This window comes from Pseudochaenichthys georgianus, unplaced genomic scaffold (assembly GCF_902827115.2).
Source record: "Pseudochaenichthys georgianus unplaced genomic scaffold, fPseGeo1.2 scaffold_612_arrow_ctg1, whole genome shotgun sequence".
Taxonomy (NCBI): domain Eukaryota; kingdom Metazoa; phylum Chordata; class Actinopteri; order Perciformes; family Channichthyidae; genus Pseudochaenichthys; species Pseudochaenichthys georgianus.
The window spans coordinates 28,269-52,361 of NW_027263170.1; the positions used below are offsets into that span (position 1 = coordinate 28,269).

Genomic DNA, 24,093 nt, shown 5'->3' on the forward strand with positions numbered 1-24,093 from the left:
CTTCAGTTATTATGTTTACATCGAGAGTAAAGACATATTCTGACGAGATATTAGACACATATACTTGGCAATGTTTTTACAGTGTGAGATTATCTCTAAAGTAATGCTGCAGAAACACCTTTTCATATCAGAGGAGGGACCACATGATCCTTTTGTGCAACATGTTTGAATGCAGCGATAAGGTACTGCACATCACATCGACACTGTTTTCACAACAGCTTGTTACCGGCACACATACATGTACATATATTTGGCTACCCTTTATATTAAGGTACCCTCAATTCACCATCAACTAGTTGTTAATCAACATGTTAGAGACAAACTGTTACGGTGTGTGAAGCAGGCAGGACCCAAATGCAGAATACATTGAAAATTCCTTTATTTCAAGGCTAGGTGATAAACAAAGACAAAACAGAACACTCACCGACGAACTAGTCATGACACAAGACGAACCGACAAAGAGAGACAGAAAAACCAGAACTTAAATACACACGAGACTAATCACACAAACAAGACAGGTGAGGAGGGAGGAGAAAACACAGGGGCACCAGGTGAACACAATCGGGTAATCAGACACACCAGGGAAACTAACGACAGGGAACCACAGACAGATCTAAACAAGACAAAACACAACGCAGACAGATCGTGACACAAACTACCAGCTTATTTCTTATGAACAAGACTTCACTTTAAAATTGGGATTCTGAGTTATAAATACCACATTTTGAGTTATTTTGACTCAATTAACACTTTTAGTTTCATGTCTTGTTATATAACAATAGATCATATTTGTTAAGTGTTATTATGGGAGAATTACTATTCTAGTGGTACTGCCTTATTAGGCCCATATTGAGCAGAGCACATTAAGACCAGGGGGGTATACTGCGAAGCAGGATTTTCGCTTAGCCGGCTAAATTCAGGGCAAACTCCGGCTTTCCGGTCCTACGAAGCTGGTTCTCTTTTTAGCAGGCTAGATCTCCATGGTAACTTATGCTAAGCAGCTAACCTGGTCGGGACCAGGTTAGGTTGCAGGCTAAGAGCTCAACTCAGTGAAAGCACCGCCTGCTGACCAATCAGAGCTCAGTGTGCGGAGTTTAAAGCGATCAAGTCATATTACAGGAGAAAGGAAATACAGAAAAGCTGCCGTCGCAGGAAAGACGGCCGGCAAAAATCACCGACTGTGTGAACGTGAACATGAATAGAATATCACCTCCATCTTCAGAGCAATCTGACTATTATAACATTAGCGTTAAGAAAGCTCTTAAATATCGGCCACAACACAAGTAACCGGATCAGAGTACATTAAGTACAGTCCGCGGCATATCACTTCATAATGTATCATATATCTCCTGATCTGAGTCAGCTGAGCCGTATCTGGCCGTGCAGCACTCACAGCGTCACATACTGTATGCAGAAGTATTATTTTAAGCAACACATTAAGTTGACGAAACACTCGAGTCAGAGGTAATGAGAGTCAGATCGTGTGTTAGACGCGCAGTGATATCATAAACCTGTTAATGTACGCATTCAAACACTTGTTCTGTTCCAGCTGTGTTCACCTTGCAGCTGCAGCTCTGAGGCTTTGATCCTGATCAAGTGTTTAAGTCATGGATGTTTAAAGTTTAACTTCTTCATTTTTGACTAGTATTAAAGTTCACTTTTCATTCAGGAAGTATGACGCTGCGCTGTCAGTGCGCTTCTCCATGTTTGTGATTGGTCGAATGCTCCAGATACCACCCCTTTCATGTGAACGCGCACCTAACTAGATAGGACACGGCTGGCTGAGCGATCCACTTGATAACCAGCGTCGTAGGACCGTTTAGCGAGAGCGCGTATGTTTTGGATTAGGCCAACCGGCTAACTCAAACATATCAGGTTAGGTTGAACCAGGTTCGTAGCATAGGCCCCAGAACTCGTGGACAACAACTTCCTTACTTGGAGGGTTATTGAGGAAAAACTCTCAACTCATGGCTTATTACTTGTAGAATAAGGCATTAATAAGTGTTTTATAATGACTAATAAAGAACCAATATTCTGCTGATATGCATGTTAATTAACAACTAGTTGATTTGTGTACCTTAATATTAAGTGTTACCTATATTTAAAAAAACATGTCATATAATGTCCTGTCTTGTTTTTGCCTCTGTTTTTCATTATTTATGTAAGTTTGTGTAAGGTCTGTCGTGTCTTGTAACTGTTGTTTAAAATAATGAAACATTAATAAATATATTGTTTCAAAAAACAAAAGACCAGCTCCAGCATTTCCCTTAAAGTCAATGTGCAAAGTTTCTAGTTTGTTTTTATATAAATGAACAACACAACATTGTTTTCCTTTCCTAAATTGATTAAATCACGAGGATCCTTCAGTTTAAATCTCTACATTCTACAGGATGAACTTTGAAGAAAAACGTGGGCAGAGCATAATGTTAACAAAGCTGTTTATTCAAGCGTTAGTAAGCATAATTAATGACCTGGTTAGGCATGAACGGTTCACATTAATCAGCCTCTGCTTTTCTTCATTAGTCGTGCCGTGGCCTTAATGCATTGAAACACTTTTAACATATTGTCTGCCATTTGCTTTTAGCGTACATCTAACCTTCCAGTATTCACAGACATGACAATAGATTTATATTTATTTACCCAGCCTCTGACTGTTCATGCCATCCTCTCCACACTTATTTTATTTAAAGGTCACATGTCATGGCCATTTCCACTGATCATAGTTCCATTGTTGAGGTCTACTAGAATAGATTTATACTGTGCAATGTTCCAAACTCACATTGGTTTCTCAGCGTCTCTGTAAAGTATGTGTATTCACTCTCTCCACCAAACGGCTCGTTGCAGCTCCAGCCCCCCCCCTCCCTGTGAGCCCAGTGTGCTCCGATTGGTCGGGACCAGTCGGGACGTTGTGAATCGCGCTGAGCTCCGTGGAGGTGTGATTTCCTTGTTTAGTGATACACAGCGAAACACAGCCAAACTCACCCTGAGCACACACAAAGTCACAGCCGAAGTAAAAACAATAAGTGTGGCTTGATATCGAGTAAGAAAAAGGTTGATAAACGCTGTGAGAATGGGTCCACAGAGAGAATTTCCCCGCGATCCCAACTGTCTGTTATCAGCCTGCAGCCAGGGAGGAGAGATCAGCAGAGCTGCATGCACTGAGTGTGTGAGGAAGTCCTTGGATTGGTCAATTTGGACCAATCAGCGGGGGCTTAACGTAACGGCTCCGCGGACGTAACATTACGGCTCCACTAATTAGTCCATTTCGTTCCGGGGACGACATGACATCATGATGTACCGGGAAGAATCAAATGGACAGTGACGTTTCTCCAACGAGGCGTTTTGGGGAGGTATTTTCTGTGTTAGAGTTTTACTCCCTACATGGTGTACTTTGAGGGTTTTGACTCTGCACACCGTTTACATGCATAAAAACCTTCATAACAACAAGGGGACGGGCGATAACCGGAAAAGCATGACATGTCACCTTTAAGAAAGAAAAACTGTGTAGCTTTAACAGAAGAAGAATGGTCTAACGTGTAAAATACAAGCCACCGCCTCCAGCTCTGGCCAGTGGAGAGAACTTTCATGGAAGAATATCATTAGTTTTTTCATAACTCCAAGAAGAAAATATTATCAGAATGGCAGTCCAGAATCTGAAGCAATATTATGGCTGATCACTTCCACATATTCTGGGGAACTAGTATGCTGATATACAAGAGAGGGAGTTACACAGTCACAAGATGGAGGAATACCGGTTCTTGTAGGAAAGAGTTTTTTCTCAAAATGTTGGTTTTTTTCTGAAAATCTGAAAATTATGTATTTTTCTTCAAAAATTCTGACTTTTTCTCAAAATGCTGACTTTTTTTCTGAAATTCTGTATTTTTTGTTGTTGTTGTAATTTGTCAACGACTTAAAAATGAAGTATTAAAAAAAGAAAGAAAAACTGTGTTTAACTACATTCAATATCACTCTAGTTTAAACACTTGGAATGAACTCCAGGTGGCACATAATGATGATTCATCAATAACGTTATGAATGCATGATGTGGAGAAAAACAACACTATCTGCTCCTTAGACAACTGGACTTAAAACCACACTGTACATTTTACATTTATGTCCAATCTAATATTTAATATTCCATTCCTCACATACTTAAGTATAATATCCTGCTTTATATTTTGTCACTGTACATTTGTAATTCAACATGTATATTTTCTACTTTTCTTTAATGCTATGTTATTGCTATTGAGATGTTTACATTTTGGAACATTTATTTCTAGTTTTTTTATTTGTATTGTACAATGCCTTGTCTTTTTATGCTGCTCCAACACAAACATTTCCCACTTTGGGATCAATAAAGTACTTCTTATCCAGAGATTTCAAAAGTACACACATCCTTTACTCAAGTAGAAGTACAGATCCTCGTGTTTAAAAATACTCTGGTGAAAGATGTTATAAACTACAGGCCTGTCTCTCTCCTCCCGTTCCTGTCTAAAACACTTGAACACGCTGTCTTTAGACAACTCTCCTGCTATCTCCATCAGAACAACCTTCTGGATCCGCACCAGTCTGGGTTCAAGGCAGGTCACTCCACAGAAACTGCTCTCATTGCTGTCACTGAGGAACTGCACACTGCTAAAGCAGCCTCCCTCTCCTCTGTCATCATCCTGTTGGACCTGTCTGCTGCATTCAATACGGTGAACCATCAGATCCTCCTTCGCACTCTTCAAGAACTTGGAGTTTCAGGCTCTGCCCTTTCCCTCCTCACCTCATACCTCAAAGACCGCACCTACAGGGTTACTTGGAGAGGGTCCGAGTCCGACCCTTGTCAATTAACTACAGGGGTCCCTCAGGGCTCTGTTCTCGGTCCCCTCCTCTTCTCCTTGTACACAAACTCGCTCGGATCAGTCATTAGCCCGCATGGTTTTTCATACCACTGCTACGCTGACGACACCCAATTAATCCTGTCCTTTCCCCGCTCAGAGACCCAGGTCGTCGCACGCATCTCTGCTTGTCTAGCAGACATCTCTCGGTGGATGTCTGATCATCACCTCAAGCTCAACCTTGACAAGACTGAACTGCTTTTCCTTCCGGGAAAAGATTGTCCCACTCTTGACCTAACAATCAACATCGGCACCTCTGTTGTTTCCCCGACTCAGACTGCAAGGACTCTGGGTGTGACCCTAGATAACAACCTGTCCTTCACTGCAAACATCGCTGCTACAACATCAGGAGGATGCGTCCCCAGCTGACCCAGAAAGCCACGCAGGTTCTGGTCCAGGCTCTCGTCACCTCACGCCTAGACTACTGCAACTCCCTCCTGGCTGGTCTACCTGCATGTGCCATCCGACCTCTGCAGCTCATCCAGAATGCAGCGGCTCGTCTGGTCTTCAACCTTCCTAAATTCTCCCACACCACGCCGCTCCTCCGCTCCCTCCACTGGCTTCCGGTAACTGCTAGAATCCACTTCAAGACACTGGTACTTGCGTACCATGCTGCGAATGGATCTGGCCCTTCCTACATCCAGGACATGGTTAAACCGTACACCCCAGCACGTGCTCTATGCTCTGCATCAACCAGACGGCTCGCTGCACCCTCGCTGCGAGGGGGACCCAAGTTCCCATCAGCAGAAACACGTGGGTTTGCTATCCTGGCTCCAAGATGGTGGAATGAGCTCCCCATTGACATCAGGACAGCAGAAAGCTTACACACTTTCCGGCGCAGACTGAAAACTCATCTCTCTCGACTCCACTTCGAGCGATATAACTATTAACAAAGCACTTATTGTTACGATTATTTTGTTATGTCACGTTTTCTATGTCTTGGTTTGGGTGTTTTGCTGTTCTCCCTGTCATGTTTTCCTCTGGGTATATTGTCTGGTCTCTTTTCCCTGTGTTTTCATGTCTGTCGTTAGTTTCCCTGGTGTGTCTAATTTCCTGATTGTTTTCACCTGTCACTCCTTGTGTGTCTCCTGTGCTCATCAGTGTCAGCCCCGCCCCTGATTGTTCCCACCTGTGTCTAGTTACCCTGTGTTTAAATTCCCCTGTCTCCCAGTGTTCAGTGTCGGTTCGTCTTGTGTCATGACCTGGGTCACCGGTGAGTGTTCTGTTTGTCCAAGTTCTATTCTATCCTTGAAATAAAGGTATAATCAGTTTAATCTGCATTTGGGTCCTGCTTCCTTCGCTCTACCGTAACACTTATATACTAATAAAGGACTGGCTTATCTAAAGCCAGTTGAGTAGCACTTGAAATGTTTTTGCTCTATGAAACCTGATGTACTTTATGATTCTGTTTTCTTCAAGTTTGTATTTTGTTGGTCGAACGCACTTATTGTAAGTCGCTTTGGATAAAAGCGTCAGCTAAATGCAATGTAATGTAATGTAATGAAAGTAGAAGTACTGACTACACTTCTTTACTCAAGTCAAAGTAAAGAACTTTGAAATGTACTTCAGTAAAAAGTACCCATAGCTAGCAGCTGCTTTAAAGAATACCTGACCTCCCTTTATATTAATGGAACAATAATGTCATTGTTGGCTAATGAATGTTTCCATGCTGAACAACGCCAACATGACAACGTTTCCATTGGTCCCTCTTCTTTAGAGAAGACCAGGAAATGATGGATACACGGATCGTGATCAAACCAATAGGCACGCAATGACTCTAAAGAATAATGACCACGCCACCAAACACACATTCAGACTAAAGGAACCAGCTGTTTGGGAAATGAGAGAAGTAGAAAGTACAGGTATTTGTGTTCAAAGCGTAAGAAGTAGAAAGTACAGGTATTTGTGTTCAACATGTAAGAAGTCAAAGTAAAAAGTCGTCAGAAAAATAAGTAGTGGAGAAAAGTACTTAGGTACAGTAACAAAGTATTTGTACTCCAATACTTCCCACCTCTGTTCTTATCTTATAAAGGAGATGTTTTTCAGCTCACCACATAGAGTTGCTTCCACAGTAAAGCCCATTCCTGAAGAGTTGCCGTCACCTCGGTGATGATCGGATCCTCCAGAGGAACCACCGTCTCATGAGGCCTGAAGGAAACACACAAACACTTTAATAAAACACTAACATGGAGGGGATTATTGATTAAAAACAGTGTTCAGCAGCGGGAGCAACGTTAGTTTTTACATTTCCTATTGAAAGTTTAGAGAAAATAAAGCAAAAAGACAACATTTACTAAAGGAAAATAACAAACTGCTGCCTGTTGTTGGGACATTTCAGAGTCAGTAGAGGACGGAGGAATTATTTGTAGTTTACTTTGTTTTAAAGTGCAATGTTAGTTTTTACATTTTCAATTAAAAGTTCACTAACATGTCCAAAGTGCACATCTTGACACTAAACCATGTTCTTGTTTATCACATTTCTTTGTGCATGCAATCTTTCAGAACATTTATAAATTATACTTAAGTTATACGTCCCCAGCGCAAATGAAGATAAGGAGTCTTGTTTCATAAGATTATTTCATAGATTTGAATAAATGAGGGGGGAGTGATGGGTTTGTCTAAGGAAGGCAGAGAGAGAGAAAGGTGGAGCATTAATAAGTCTTGAGAGATAAAATAGAAACACATTACTTTAAAAACTCCATCTCTGAGATTAGACTTCACATTTCTATCCAAGCACATTTTTTAATGTTCTGCCTCTTCGCGCCCTCTCCTCCAAAGCAATTCAAGTCCATTTTCTCCGTTTTAAAGAGTCCCTATTCTAGTTTTGGGGGGTTCCCTTCCATGTAGTGTGCTATATTGGTTTTAGTGCATGTAAATGGTCTGCAGAGGCTAAAATCCCCGTGTTCCCTCCAGAGGGAGGCCCAATCCCAAACCACCCCCTCGACGCTACCCCTCCGTGATGGAGTGAACTCCGTCTGGAGCCACACTCGCAGCTCAACGAGGCTCCTCCTGTCAGATGGAGGGAGTAAATACAGCAGCAAGCTTTGGGACGGCCTCCCCTCTCTCCGGAAGAAACAGGAAATGCCGTAACTGTATCTAACAACGGTTTCAAATCAGCATCTCTTTGACAAAAAGTTTAAATGAATAACTCAAATAAAACTCCAAACATCTTTCATTGTGTTTCAAAGCTCTTTTAGTTTTAAACCTGATGTTTATAAGCTTCTTAGTTTTTGCAACGGTCTGTAAATATACACAACTTTATAATAAAATGCACACATTTACCTTTTCTAGACTAAACACAGGTTTGATCCTAAGTTAAAACATATGAGGTTATCATGAGGTTGCTAACATCGCAATTTATCAGTGGATGTTTGCTGGAACTACTTGTACACAGCGTGTTTCCTGAGGACACACACAGCGTGACTCCGGTCAGGTAGAGACCGGTTTCAAGTCAGCACCGCTGCAGACTCGCTGTTTGAGGGCTTGAAAGCCCACTCCCCCTCCACACTCGTTGCTTTGGAACAGCCCTCAATATGGCGGACCCTCCGCATGAACGCGCAAACGGAGGGGTAGGGTGTAGGGGTAGGGTGTAGGGGGCGGTTTGGGAATGGGCCGGAGTTTCTTTCCTTCATGTGCAATGCTTTGTCTGATGAAAAACGTTTGCAAATGTAAATCAATGCAAATAAATCTAGTTGAATCTAATCTAACTTGAATGAGTCATTGTTAATGACATCACAACAAATTAAAACACATTTCTTCTATGTCCACTCCGATTTGAGGGGGCGAACAATGTGAAAGGTTCTAGTTGGGAACTCATTTTTCTGACTATCCCGACAGCACATGAACGCAACACTCAAGCAATGTTAACAAAAGTGGATCCGACATTTTTTTTAATTGGATAACCTCTTCTTTGCCCTTCCCCCAAATATCATGACAAACAGACCAGTAGGTTTTTCAGTAATCGTGCAGAGAATATAAAAAAACGTAACTTCCTTGGAGGATTTAATAAATCAGATGTTATGCTTTTAAATTATAAACATACATGTAAGACACATGGAATCAAACGTATTGGGATACTGTGAATATGAACTTTCAACATGTAAATATTGCACATATGATTTAATATCAATGCACCATGTAAGTTATCGCTGTTATTCACATGTATTGACATGTTTGCATGATTGGTAGATTACAGAACAAACAGTTGACCTTGTTTGTGTCACGATCTGTCTGTGTTGTGTTTTGTCTTGTCTTTTTCTGTCTTTGGTTTCATGTTTTATTTTGAAAAGTCTTCACCCCCTGTCTTGCCTGTTGCTCTCTGTCTGTTTTCCCTCCTGTCTGATTACCCGATTGTGTTCACCTGGTGCCCCTGTGTTTTCTCCTCCCTCCTCACCTGTCTCTTGTGTGTGTGATTAGTCTTGTGTGTATTTAAGTTCTGGTTTTTCTGTCCGTCCTTGTTGGTTCATTGTTTGTCTTTGACTGTGTTCTCGTGTTAGTGTTCTGTTTGTGCCTCGAGACCTTGAAATAAAGGTATTTTTTCAGTTTATTCTGCATTTGGGTCCTGCCTGCTTCACTCAACCGTAACAGAATGAACAATAAACAATAAAACATGAAACCAAAGACAGAAAAAGGCAAGACAAAACACAACACAGACAGATCGTGACAGTTTGTGGCTCCTTTGTTTTGCGTTACACACAGTTAGGCTTCAACAATGGTGAGTTCAAGTGATTTGTGTTTTCGGGGGAAGTCAGAGCTACAGTCCAATGCACCACAGAAGAAGAACATTCTGCCCAAAAACATCAGTGCTGCGTGTAATCAATGAGCACCAATGTTCACATGTGTCATGTTAAGACTGGGAGTACCCGGGACATTTGGTTGCACTAAGTACCTCCAAAAACAGGGAACAGATTGTGACTTTAACGGCAACGAAACAAAAGGAAAACTGTGTTTAATCAACCGGAAGATCTGAAACTGAAACAGGGAAACATTCAGGGTGGAAAGACATTTGACTGTGTATGTTCTTCTACTTTACTTCCATTTAATGCTGCTTTATACGTCTAGTTCACTACATTTCAAAAGGAAGACATGTATTTTCACTCCACGACATTTATTTGACTGCTTTAGTCACTTTTCCAATTAGGGTTTAGCATTAAAAACACGATTTAACATGATGCATCTCTAAAGACTGAACCACTGGAATTACTGTTTGAGCTACAAAACCATTAAGAAAGAGAGTCTTAAAGTGTTTGTGTATATGAACTTTGTTTGTCTACTACTTTAGGTCATTTTGTTATGCTGTTGTTTACATAGTGACATTAATGCTAATTAACACAATGTATACTAATTATGCAGGTTAGCATTCGGCAGTTTCGTGCTGGAGACCCTGCTGGAGATTTACTTTTATTCTTTCCATACATCTGACTTTCTGTCTTCGAATACTGAATTTAAAATCGGAGTTCTGACTTTAATATTAGAATTCAAATGAAAAAAATCAATTTCGGTCGGATCTACAAAATGTTTTGGCCCTAATCCTCTTCCGTACAACCTCTACACACCTCTACACACTCCTCCAACACTGTTCTCTCCACTAAAGCAGTCATTTCCCCGTGTTCCTGCAGCACGGACAAAACAAACCTCAGAGCATTTATTTCACGGTTTGCGTGTTGAACCTGCAGAGAAAGACCTCACACACACACACACACACCATCCTCACACATACACTCCTCACACACTCTCCTCTCACACACACACACACACACACACACACGCACGCACACACACACTATCCTCTCACATCACACACACACACTATCCTCTCACATCACACATGCACGCAAGTAGTAATGATACCCCTTTCGTCTCATTAGTATGCATGAAAAAGTGACAGGTGACACGCCCCCAATTATGCAAATGAACTAAGTCCCGCCTCCCATTGCGAGATCCTTTGATGTGATTGGGTACAATCATGTTAATGAGCTAAGTCCCGCCTCCCATTGTTCGAGATCCTTTTGATGTAGGTGTGAAATGCCCCCCTGTGTAGTGCCTTTGTTGTTTAGTTCTTTGATGTGTTGATTAGGGCAGTCTCTTTGAAGTTATGTTGTCTGGCCCCTGTCCCCTCACACCCCTTTGTAGTCTAGTCCTTTGATGTGTGTTATAACAGGTAGGTGTGAAAAGCCCCCCTGTGTAGTGCCTTTTGTTGTCTAATTATTTGATGTGTTGATAAAGGCAGACTCTTTGAAGTTATGTTGTCTGGCCCCTGCCCCTCAGAGCCCTTTGTTGTCTAATCTAATTAGCCCTTGATGTTTGCCCTTTGATGTGAGGTGCTATAACAGGCAGGTGTGATTTCACACTGGTGAAAGCCTTTGATGTTAATCTAGGTGTCTCTTTGAAGTTATGCGTGAGACTGTCTACCCACCCCCTCCCAGCCTCCCCCCTTTTCTCCACCCCTTCCTTATGGCTATGACGCCAGCATATAGTGGGGGTGGAATTAGATGAAGATTGAAATACACTCAAACTAAATTAAAAAAGACAGTCATTTCCACTTACCAAGTCACCTTTCAAAAAAGAAAAATGGCAAGAGACGCCTGTGACAACTTACCGCCACCCGTCCGGAGCGCCAGTCAAGAAACGAATGCAGCAGCTGGGCCGGGTTCAGAGTACAGCCGAAAGATCTGTGCGCAAACTTATCTCGCGCCCTCTTTCTGGTCATGTGAGCGTTCATGTGTGTTGGAGGAGGGGCTCTGTAAGGAAGTCTGAAGGAAGTGGCAGATTTCCCCCCGGTTGTGTACTTTCAAATTCTAGCTCACTCGAGATGGTTTCTCCAAAATGACAGGTTTGCATCCATTAAAGTGTAACTAAAAGTATTTTAGTAACACAAGAAAAGAGAATAAAGCATTGATGTCAACAAAACAGCCTCAAAATCACAAACTCCCATTAAGAGTCAGATTCTTAATGGAATCTAATAAAACAGAGTACTTTCATGGTAGTGGTCAGCTTTTAAAAAAAAAAAGTGTATATGCTTGACGAAATCTCCTCAAACAGAGTACTTCATGGTAGTGGTCCGCTTTTATACACAAAAGTGTATCTTTTCAGTAACTTTCTCAGAGAAATTAAGCATAAATCTGTCAAATGTTCAAAACAGCCTTGTTTTCACTGAAATAGCCACAAAATCACAAACTGACATTAAGAGTCAGATGCTCGACGAAATCTAATAAAACAAAGTACTTCATTATCTACTTTTTCAGCTTTTATACACAAAAGTGCAGGGAAGGTATGCTGATTTAGAACACTATCTGTGAGATGCAGTTAGTTTTAAAAAATAAAACAAGATCAAATGAAATAAAAACAGCCATTATTTTTCACTCTTTTGTAAAACGGACAGTTTCAAGAAAGATGACACCGTGTTTATGCAGACATGCAAAATATCTGAAGCCCTATAAAAAAAGTTACAAGTATATTGTGTTGAAAATATCTCAAAAAGTCGGAATATTGTATAATGTGATACCTGAGGATATTCTCTTTTTTAATTGTAACACCACCATGTGGGAAACCCGAATCTTGCAGTACGACTGCTGCTGATGCTACTCCTCGGGTCAAGAAGTCTCGGTTTAGGGACACAGTGAAATCGGAATTGTTTCATATTCTGGAGAGGGTGCTGTATCGGTACAGAGAAGAAATATGCAAAGGATGCCGAGTCAGTCACCCCGACCAGAGGCAACACGATTGTCGGAATGACATGCCCGATTTCTTCTTCAGAAACAATTACAAAGCGTTAATGAAAAGACTTTGGCTCGCCAACTTCGTTACAGTGATTGACCAGAGTCTTATTGAAAAAGGCATTTGCGAGGATGAACTGAGGATAGGACGCGCTTCGGAGGCTTTTCTGCACAAGCTTATAAAATGCAGATGCCTCAAGGACAGACTTGAAAAGATCCATATCGAGTTGTATGGAGAAGAAGAAGACTAATAACCAGCAGTTGGATGGAGAAGAAGCCAGGGACTTGTTCGATACATTGACTTTTTTCTTTAAGTAAAATAAAAATGGGAAACTACTATGCAAAACTATCTGTATATATTGATCAGAATGTAGTCATTACCCTTTTAATAAGTGTGGTGATGGGGACGATTGAAAACAGAACGAGTAGTGACCCCTGCGTAAAAAGAATGGCTGAAGTTTGTAAACTGGAAGACATTTTGGATATCGTTCGTTCTGGCAGTACTATTCCGGGTCATTGGGAAACGATTGTAAACGAAACATTTAAAGTGGTCATGGAATCTTCATTTTCCGAAACATTCTGTAACATTACCTCAGAAATGAAACAAACATCAAAAGTGTATCATGTGCTCTCATTGTATGCTCTCATTGTAGATGTAATGCATCTTTGTGTCGAAAACAGCATACACGTGAATATTTTGACTGAAGTGAAAAAACTCCATCACGATATCTCCAGTAATATGGGGAATTCTAAGCTGGAGACGGTCCTGGGGATGCTACAATCAGTATAACTATTGATTTTGTGTGTGAAAAATAAAAAAAAGTTTTTTTACATTTAAAAACTGTTGTCATCATTATAGCAAGGGGAGCGTGTCTGATACATGTGTATTACAGTCCTTCTTGTTGTGTGTTTCAGTGTTTCTGTGTGTCTGTACACACAAAGCACAAATCATTTAAAACAAACCCTGAATCAAATTTAGAGAGGACCATTAAGAGTCAGAATCCTAACGAAATCTCCTCAAACTTATCTACTTTTTCAGCTTTTTAAACACAAAAGTGTATCTTTTCAGTAACTTTCTGAGAGAATTAAGCATAAATCTGTCAAATGTTCAAAACAGCGTTATGTTTTCACTGAAATAGCCTCAAAATCACAAACTGCCATTAAGAGTCAGATGCTTTACGAAATCTCCTCAAACAGAGTACTTTCTACAGATGAGGCCTCCCACTCAACGCAATAAGTCCCACCCACTCAGCAAATCATATAAAACTAAGGACGACCGTTGAAAACTAGCCATGGATCTGAGAAAAACCAAGTCTGATGTAGCCTGCCCTTATTATCACCAGGATAACGGATATGGGCTTAATGACTGGATGTTACAAAGTAGGGGAGAGGATGTTACCGAAGAAGACCTCTCCTCTATATCATATCCATGTAAGGTCTTTAGGACAAAAGAGGACCATGATAACATGACATATGAAGAATATCTTTCTTTAAAAGATGGTATTATAGATAACCTTTATAGAAACAGTATATGTCATACCACTCGCCAAGATCGCAAATGACAATTAGCAGAAAAGAAAAGAAAAAGTAAAAAAAAACGAAGAAAAAGAAAAAGCAAAATGAAAAGGAGAAGAAAAATGAAAAGCAAACGCAGAATGCGAATGAAAAGAAAAGGGGCCAGAGGACGGAAAACGAAAAAGACAAAAAGAAGGAAGGTGAAAAGAAAAAGAAACAAAGTGAAGAAATTTAAACTCGAGGATGGTGTTGGAGAGCCATTACCGGATCATGATAATCTTATAGATCATCTCCCGCTAACCGATTGCTGCGAATGTGTTGAACAAATACCAAAAGCTTTTTGAGATATTTTCAACACAATATACTTGTAACTTTTTTTTATAGGGCTTCAGATATTTTGCATGTCTGCATAAACACGGTGTCATCTTTCTTGAAACTGTCCGTTTTACAAAAGAGTGAAAAATAATGGCTGTTTTTATTTCATTTGATCTTGTTTTATTTTTTAAAACTAACTGCATCTCACAGATAGTGTTCTAAATCAGCATACCTTCCCTGCACTTTTGTGTATAAAAGCTGAAAAAGTAGATAATGAAGTACTTTGTTTTATTAGATTTCGTTGAGCATCTGACTCTTAATGTCAGTTTGTGATTTTGTGGCTATTTCAGTGAAAACAAGGCTGTTTTGAACATTTGACAGATTTATGCTTAATTTCTCTGAGAAAGTTACTGAAAAGATACACTTTTATGTATAAAAGCGGACCACTACCATGAAGTACTCTGTTTTATTAGATTCCATTAAGAATCTGACTCTTAATGGGAGTTTGTGATTTTGAGGCTATTTCAGTGAGGCTGTTTTGTTGACATCAATGCTTTATTCTCTTTTCTTGTGTTACTAAGATACTTTTAGTTACACTTTAATGGATGCAAACCTGTCATTTTGGAGAAACCATCTCGAGTGAGCTAGAATTTGAAAGTACACAACCGGGGGGAAATCTGCCACTTCCTTCAGACTTCCTTACAGAGCCCCTCCTCCAACACACATGAACGCTCACATGACCAGAAAGAGGGCGCGAGATAAGTTTGCGCACAGATCTTTCGGCTGTACTCTGAACCCGGCCCAGCTGCTGCATTCGTTTCTTGACTGGCGCTCCGGACGGGTGGCGGTAAGTTGTCACAGGCTGATTAAACCCAATTCGAGGCGTCTCTTGCCATTTTTCTTTTTTGAAAGGTAACTTGGTAAGTGGAAATGACTGTCTTTTTTATTTTAGTTTGAGTGTATTTCTATCTTCATCTAATTCCACCCCCACTATCTGCTGGCGTCATAGCCATAAGGAAGGGGTGGAGAAAAGGGGGGAGGCTGGGAGGGGGCGGGTAGACAGTCTCACGCATAACTTCAAAGAGACACCTAGATTAACATCAAAGGCTTTCACCAGTGTGAAATCACACCTGCCTGCTATAACACCTCACATCAAAGGGAAAATATCAAAGGCTAATTAGATTAGACAACAAAGGGCTCTGAGGGGCAGGGGCCAGACAACATAACTTCAAAGAGTCTGCCTTAATCATCAAAGAATTAGACAACAAAAGGCACTACACATGGGGGCATTTCACACCTACCTGTTATAACACACATCAAAGGACTAGACTACAAAGGGGTGTGAGGGGACAGGGGCCAGACAACATAACTTCAAAGAGACTGCCCTAATCAACACATCAAAGAACTAAACAACAAAGGCACTACACAGGGGGGCATTTCACACCTACCTGTTATAACACACATCAAAAGGATCTCGAACAATGGGAGGCGGGACTTAGCTCATTAACATGATCGTACCCAATCACATCAAAGGATCTTGCAATGGGAGGCGGGACTTAGCTAATTTGCATAATTGGGGGCGTGTCACCTGTCACTTTTTCATGCATACTAATGAGATGAAAGGGGTATCATTACTACTACTCACGTACACACACTCCTCTCACACACACACACACACACTATCCTCTCACATCACACACACACATGCACACACACACCATCCTCTCACACACACACACACACTATCCTCTCACATCACACACACATGCACGCACACACACACACACCATCCTCACACACACACACACACACGGTTACACACACACACTCCTCACACACACACACACACACACCACACAACACGGTACACACACACGATCCTCTCACATCATCACACACACATTGCACGCACACACACTCAACACACACACCATCCTCACACATACACTCCTCACACACACACTCTCCTCTCTCACACACACACACACACACTATCCTCTCACATCACACACACACACTATCCTCTCACATCACACACACACACTATCCTCTCACATCACACACACATGCACGCACACACACTCCTCACACACACACACGCACACACACACACCACACACACACACACAGTGGTCAGTAGTCCATATGCATTAATCTTCACGCAGGAACTCTCCTCTTCCTCTGCCCTGGAGCTCCAAACAGTAAAGGATCCACTAAGTCCAATTAATTTACTCTGCGTGCCTTTAATTAAAAAATGCTTACGCAAATCGAGACACGCTCCGTAACTCTGATTCATCTGAAGAAAGCAGTCATTATGTAAATGTATTAAATATGTACTCTGGGACGTGGAGGGGAGTCAGAGAGGAAGAAGCTCATGCCTTATTTAGAGCGAGCGGCTCTCAAAACAACTTCACAGAAAACAGACTCTCATCACATTAGCCCTTCAACGAATCCAAGCCCAAGACGAGGAGAAAGCCGTGGCAATCACCCGGATAAAGAAGGGTGGATTATATCTAATTGATATACCTCTACCATGATGTGACGTCCAGATAAAACATGACCAAGTGACTCAAAGGACAGGAATATATCTCTATCAGGCATTTGTGAGTCCAGTTTGTATTTCTCAATTCTGTGTTTGTGGTCCGGCTTTCACACAGACACTGCTTTGAGACAAACTTTCCAAAGGTGGTAAGTAGGGATGTCCCGATCACCTTTTTTTTGCTCCCGATCCGATTCCGATCATTTGATTTTGACAATCTGCCGATACCGATTTTTCCCGATCCGATCTTTATGCAATGCATTAAGAGAAAAAAAAGGTAACAGATAACGGCTGGTTATCCAACGCGATGAATTCAGCTATCTTGGCTGTTATTGTGTTGGCCTTTTCACTGTTCTGGGGCCGTTTCTCTTTCCTTTTAGAAGTCTCTGAAAGTGTCGGTTGTTTCAGGTGCCGTTACCTGAGTGGCCGCTGTGTAACTCGTCGTGTTGTTGTTGGTGTTTGTTTCTCAGGTGGCGTAATTAGATTGGTCGCGTTGAACGTAGCTCTGTTCTTTCCACCACGCGGAACCTCCGCCTTGCAAACATTGCATCTGGCTGTTACACTGCCTTCGCTTTCAATTTTATAATACTTCCAAACTCCTGACATGTTCTCTGTCCCGACTCCCGAGTCACCAGCTGAACGTAGCCTCTCGTTAGCTTGCTGCTACCATTAGACACTGCGCCCACTCTGTTGCCAGCTTTCAGAGGAATAAGCAACCAGGTCTGAAAACAAGCCCAACAGAAGCAACACATACATGATTAGTGCTGCGTACCTGGACTCACATTCAGGTTCAGGTCCGGACTCAAGTCCAGAGGTTCAGGTTCAGGTCCGGACTTATAAGTCCGGACCTGAACCCATGGCTTGTGTCAAGTTGTGTGAGTAACTAAAGTGAACTTATTGTGAGCTAATTATCAATTGAAAATTAACTCATAATCAACTCAAATTCAAACTCATCAGGTTTATTGCGCTCCCTTCCAACTTGTGTCTACATTTCTCTACAAAGTACAAATGTGCCCACTTAGTCTACAAATGATCTTATGACAGCAACTACAGTGAACTACTACAAAGTTCAAACATTTATTTCATTTACCAAACTAAAGTAACCAACCAGTCCCTGAGCTGACTGAGCCTCAATCCCTAAAACATTGCTGAAAGGTAGAGTGTAGAGTAGACTATACGCATCACACTGTTACACACCTACTAGACAGTATAGGCTACACCTAGTGACTGTACAGTCAAAGTGTACTGTATGTCTGTGCACCATGTATTTCTACAAACCTCTACAATAACATACTGTTAGAAATTAAAATCAATGTGATATGGCGTAATTTTGAATTAAAAAACAACTAATTTAAATCACTTTTATTCTGAAAAAAACCGAAAGTTCACACTACTTAAATTAAACTTTTATTCGGAAAATTCTTCACTTCCGGTTAGCTTAGCATGTGGGGCGAAAGTCTACGTTTTTCAAAACACCGTAAAATCGAAGGTGAAATGACATGTGATGTTGTACACTGAGCACACTGGGATTAGCACTCATTTATTGACGCTGAATAACGTTTATCAGGGAATGTTTAAATAACCACAGACACCAGAATATACGTAAGTGCTAGTTTTTTTGCGAGTCCAAGTACCGGTTCCTGACGTTCCGGTTTTAACCGGACTTGAACCGAAACTTTTTACAAGTCCAGTACCGGTTCGGCGTACCGGTACGCAGCACTATACATGATGTTGTGTAATTTTAAACCAAAACTAAGTCCTCAGGATGACTTTAAGACGTGAACATGGTCGTTTTTGTTTTGTAACATTAAATAAAATAATAGAAATATTTTATAAAAAAAAAAAAAAATCCCGATCCCCGATTTTTTTCTCCCGATTCCGATCTTTTGAAAATCACGTGATCGGCTCCGATCCCCAATCACGTGATCGGATCGGGGCATCTCTAGTGGTAAGGCAAGGCATAGAACCTCTCAACACCAGGTAATTCAAAGTGCTTTACAAAAATAAAAGACATTGAAAGCAGTGAGAAATAGTGCTGCAGAAACGCGTTATAAAATGACATTTAGAAACAATAACTGAAAAGAGAATAAAATAAACGCCACCTTTTTACGTTTGCCCGATACTTCCCTTTCTTTTTTAGATTCCCAGAATCGAATCGAGGGCTTTCAAACTGCAACGACCTACAACAAAAATCTACTCGTGTCACTCGGCTATGTTCATGTGATGAAGTAGTTACACATTTACACCGTCTGTTCATACAAATAAGATTGAGTCAAATATACGCCCATAGGGGTTAGAGAACGTTTCAGTAGGTCATCTATAAATCCTCTTCTTCATCAACATGTGTCCCCTCTTCTCCATGTCTCTTCTACATCAACACGTGTCCCCTCTTCTTCATGTCTCTTCTACATCAACACGTGTCCCCTCTTCTTCATGTCTCTTCTACATCAACATGTGTCCCCTCTTCTTCATGTCTCTTCTACATCAACACGTGTCCCCTCTTCTTCATGTCTCTTCTACATCAACATGTGTCCCCTCTTCTTCATGTCTCTTCTACATCAACATGTGTCCCCTCTTCTTCATGTCTCCTCTACATCAACATGTGTCCCCTCTTCTTCATGTCTCTTCTACATCAACATGTGTCCCCTCTCTCTGCATGTCTCTTCTAAATAAAAACCTGTCTGAAAATGAGCTGATCAGATTTTGGCCACTTTATGATGTCATAACGATGTTTGTCTTGTGTAACCATTAGCCAATCAGCAACCAAGGTACCCCCCCCCCCCTTACCCCCTGAATCTCCTCCTAGAGCACATTGAGTTCTTTGTAACCAAATGTCTCTCAGAGGGGCGTGGGGAGGGGCTCCTTATTTTCATCTAAAGTCACAGACAGAGAATCAGCACTTTGGAAACAGGGCTGAAACAGAAGGGATTATGGGTAATGCTGCAATGATCAGTTTGGTGTTTCAGCCAATCAGAGACAGGCTCTGTATATATCTGAGAGCTGTGATATATTGATGAGGAACAGTATAACAGGGACCTTTAATATGCATTGCTTTGAGTAGTCAAAAAGCAAAAAGAGTATGTTAGTTAATTGAAACTATATATAATAATTTGACTCAAACTGTGCCATGTTAATTTGGAGGTCTGTAAACCTACCCTCTGTTGGTTACGATGGCCTTCTTCAGTTGGATGTAGCTCGCTGGGAAAACTCCCTGCAGAGACAGAGACAGAAAAATCACGTTAAATAAAAGGATCAAACCACAAAGAGGTGTTGGCACCTCACTTTTAGAGACAATGTCTAAATCTGTGACAGATACATACAATGTATTTCAATTCTTCCTTGCACTAATTTGTATTTGTTTTGATATCGTAGGTTGTTGGAGGAGGCAGGGACTTCAGCTCAACAGGGATGCTCGTCCGTTAATTCATAAATACACTTTGAAAACAATACAAACTGTGCAATTATTATAAAATAAAAAGATAAAGTGAAAATGGTTTTTTATATAAAGTTGAGGTAAAATGTCTGCATTAGAAGATTATATAACATTTGATAAAAATATGTATGACCATTGAACATGTGCAATGAAAAGATACCATACAAATATTCATGTAAACATAACAAGTTAAAGAAAAACGTGAAGTAAGAAAATAAAAAATGTTTTTTTTTTGTAATGAATATAACCAGTAGTAAAGTGAACATTATATTGAATAAAAGATACAACTAAATATACTTTTTTCTTTTGTATTTTTTGTCTGTGGAGTCAGGTGATCAGTACACCATTAGAAACACCTTTTGTGCTCATAACTGTCACATAAATCCATCCCAGAGTTGTCGAGTTATTTCAGCGTGAAGATACCGACTCTAACATCCCCAGAGCCAGGAAGCAGGTAACGCTTATTTAATGAATACTATAAAGTACCCTCCACTACTCCCCACCTGAAACACAGACACACAGAACAAGCTGAATACATGTAGAAAACTCTCAGAGGGGCAGCGATCAATAATTCATGTGTGTGAATAGAGGAAGCTGTTGGCATGCACAGCGCTTCATTTGATTTAAAATACGGATTAATATTAACTCTCACATTGCAGGTAAAGCAGACACACACCTTGTTTTAAAACCATCTATTGAGCATTTAGCAGTTTGGGTTAGATCGGTTTTCAGGTCTTTGGCAAAAAATGTACTTGGTTATTAAAATCACCTGTGAACCTGTTCATAACTTGTGTGTTTTCTTTGTGATGCAACGCAAGTCAAAACAATGCAAGATAAACCAAAAAAAAAAGGTAAAGTTTGAAACCACAATCTGACACAAACACAACACTACTTGGCACATCGCAACCATGACTTAAAGCAATGCCACGCAACCACAACACACATACAAAAACTACACCTCATCTTAACACAACAGGACCATTTAAAGCCCCGTCCACAATGCAACCCAAGTTAATGCAACGTGACCACAACATGACTTAAATCTTGCAAGATAAAGCAACACAACTTCATGTTTGCAATCACAACGCAACATAAATACAACGCAAGATAAATACAACGCAACATAAATACAACGCAACCACAACATAACGCAACGTAACGACAACACATCTTAAAGCAAACCCAACTTAACGCAACCCATCCGAACACAAATTAGAGAAACGTAACGCAACCACAACGTAACCACAATACAACGTAACCAAAATACAACGTAACCACAATACAACGTAACCAAAATACAACGTAACCACAATACAACGTAACCAAAAACAACGTAACCACAATACAACGTAACCAAAATACAACGTAACCACAATACAACGTAACCACAATACAACGTAACCACAATACAACTTAACCACAATACAACGTAACCACAATACAACGTAACCACAATACAACGTAACCACAATACAACTTAACCAAATACAACGTAACCACAATACAACGTAACCACAATACAACGTAACCAAATACAACGTAACCACAATACAACGTAACCAAAATACAACGTAACCACAATACAACTTAACCAAAATACAAACGTAACCACAATACAACGTAACCACAATACAACGTAACCACAATACAACGTAACCACAATACAACGTAACCAAAATACAACGTAACCACAATACAACGTAACCAAATACAACGTAACCACAATACAACGTAACCAAAATACAACGTAACCACAATACAACGTAACCACAATACAACGTAACCACAATACAACGTAACCAAAATACAACGTAACCACAATACAACGTAACCACAATACAACGTAACCACAATACAACGTAACCAAAATACAACGTAACCACAATACAACGTAACCACAATACAACGTAACCACAATACAACGTAACCACAATACAACGTAACCACAATACAACGTAACCACAATACAACGTAACCACAATACAACGTAACCACAATACAACGTAACCACAAACAACGTAACCAAAATACAACGTAACCACAATACAACTTAACCAAAATACAACGTAACCACAATACAACGTAACCACAATACAACGTAACCAAAATACAACGTAACCACAATACAACGTAACCACAATACAACGTAACCCCAATACAACGTAACCAAATACAACGTAACCACAATACAACGTAACCACAATCAACGTAACGTAACCACAATACAACGTAACCAAAAACAACGTAACCACAATACAACGTAACCACAATACAACGTAACCAAAATACAACGTAACCACAATACAACGTAACCACAATACAACGTAACCACAATACAACGTAACCAAAATACAACGTAACCACAATACAACGTAACCACAATACAACGTAACCAAAATACAACGTAACCACAATACAACGTAACCACAATACAACGTAACCACAATACAACGTAACCACAATACAACGTAACCACAATACAACTAACCAAATACAACGTAACCAAAATACAACGTAACCACAATACAACGTAACCACAATACAACGTAACCACAATACAACGTAACCACAATACAACGTAACCAAAATACAACGTAACCACAATACAACGTAACCACAATACAACGTAACCACAATACAACGTAACCAAAATACAACGTAACCACAATACAACGTAACCAAAATACAACGTAACCACAATACAACGTAACCACAATACAACTTAACCACAATACAACGTAACCACAATACAACGTAACCACAATACAACGTAACCAAAATACAACGTAACCACAATACAACGTAACCACAATACAACGTAACCACAATACAACGTAACCAAAATACAACGTAACCACAATACAACGTAACCACAATACAACGTAACCACAATACAACGTAACCAAAATACAACGTAACCAAATACAACGTAACCACAATACAACGTAACAAATACAACGTAACCACAATACAACGTAACCACAATACAACTTAACGCAACGTAACGACAACACATCTTAAATCAAACCTAGGTAACGCAACACAAGCCCAACACAAATTAGAGAAATGTAACACAACCACAACGCAACTTAGAGTGATGCAACTTGCCTCGAACACGAGCACACGTTTGGTTTTTCAAGCATCATACACCAATGTTATTTTACTTTTTCAAATAAATGGCACAACTACTTACAGTACTGCGAGCCTTCTCATTGGCCATATTACTTTCAGTAGTAACATAAAGTTAATTAAAAAAAAGCCTACGGTCCACCGAGCACAGTCTCGCAAAATCTGTGAGAAAAAACTGTGATATATCACAATATGAACTAAATATTGTGACAGAAAAAGGTTATTTCAGGCGTTTACTAAATTAAGATTATCCATCTCCACTTCTAACTCAATCAATCAATCAATCAATCAATCAATCAATCAAGCAATCAAGCAATCAATCAATCAATCAATCAAGCATTTATCCAGCCCAATATCACAAATGCTACATTTGTCTCAGTGGACTTCACAGTTTGTACAGAATATCAGTATGACAATACGAGACCCTCTGTCCTTAGACCCTCTGTCCTTAGACCCTCTCTCCTTAGACCCTCTGTCCTTAGACCCTCTGTCCTTAGACCCTCTCTCCTTAGACCCTCTGTCCTCAGACCCACTGTCCTTAGACTCTCTCTCCTTAGACCCTCT

General features: G+C 40.4%; 1 protein-coding gene across 1 annotated transcript in view; it reads right to left on the minus strand.

Moving 5' to 3' along the window:
* LOC117443439 (dedicator of cytokinesis protein 3-like) overlaps window positions 1–23,620 on the minus strand; it is a gene marked incomplete at its 3' end in the record, with an annotated part of 49,053 nt that extends 25,433 nt beyond the window's left edge. Inside the window, exons 1-3 of the mRNA XM_034079425.1 lie at window positions 23,594–23,620; window positions 20,123–20,178; window positions 6,935–7,031 (exon numbers count right to left, since the gene is read on the minus strand). Of these exons, the coding sequence (XP_033935316.1) occupies window positions 6,935–7,031; window positions 20,123–20,178; window positions 23,594–23,620 (180 nt within the window). The remainder of the gene's footprint in view (window positions 1–6,934; window positions 7,032–20,122; window positions 20,179–23,593) is intronic.
* Between the last annotated feature and the right edge of the window lie 473 nt (window positions 23,621–24,093).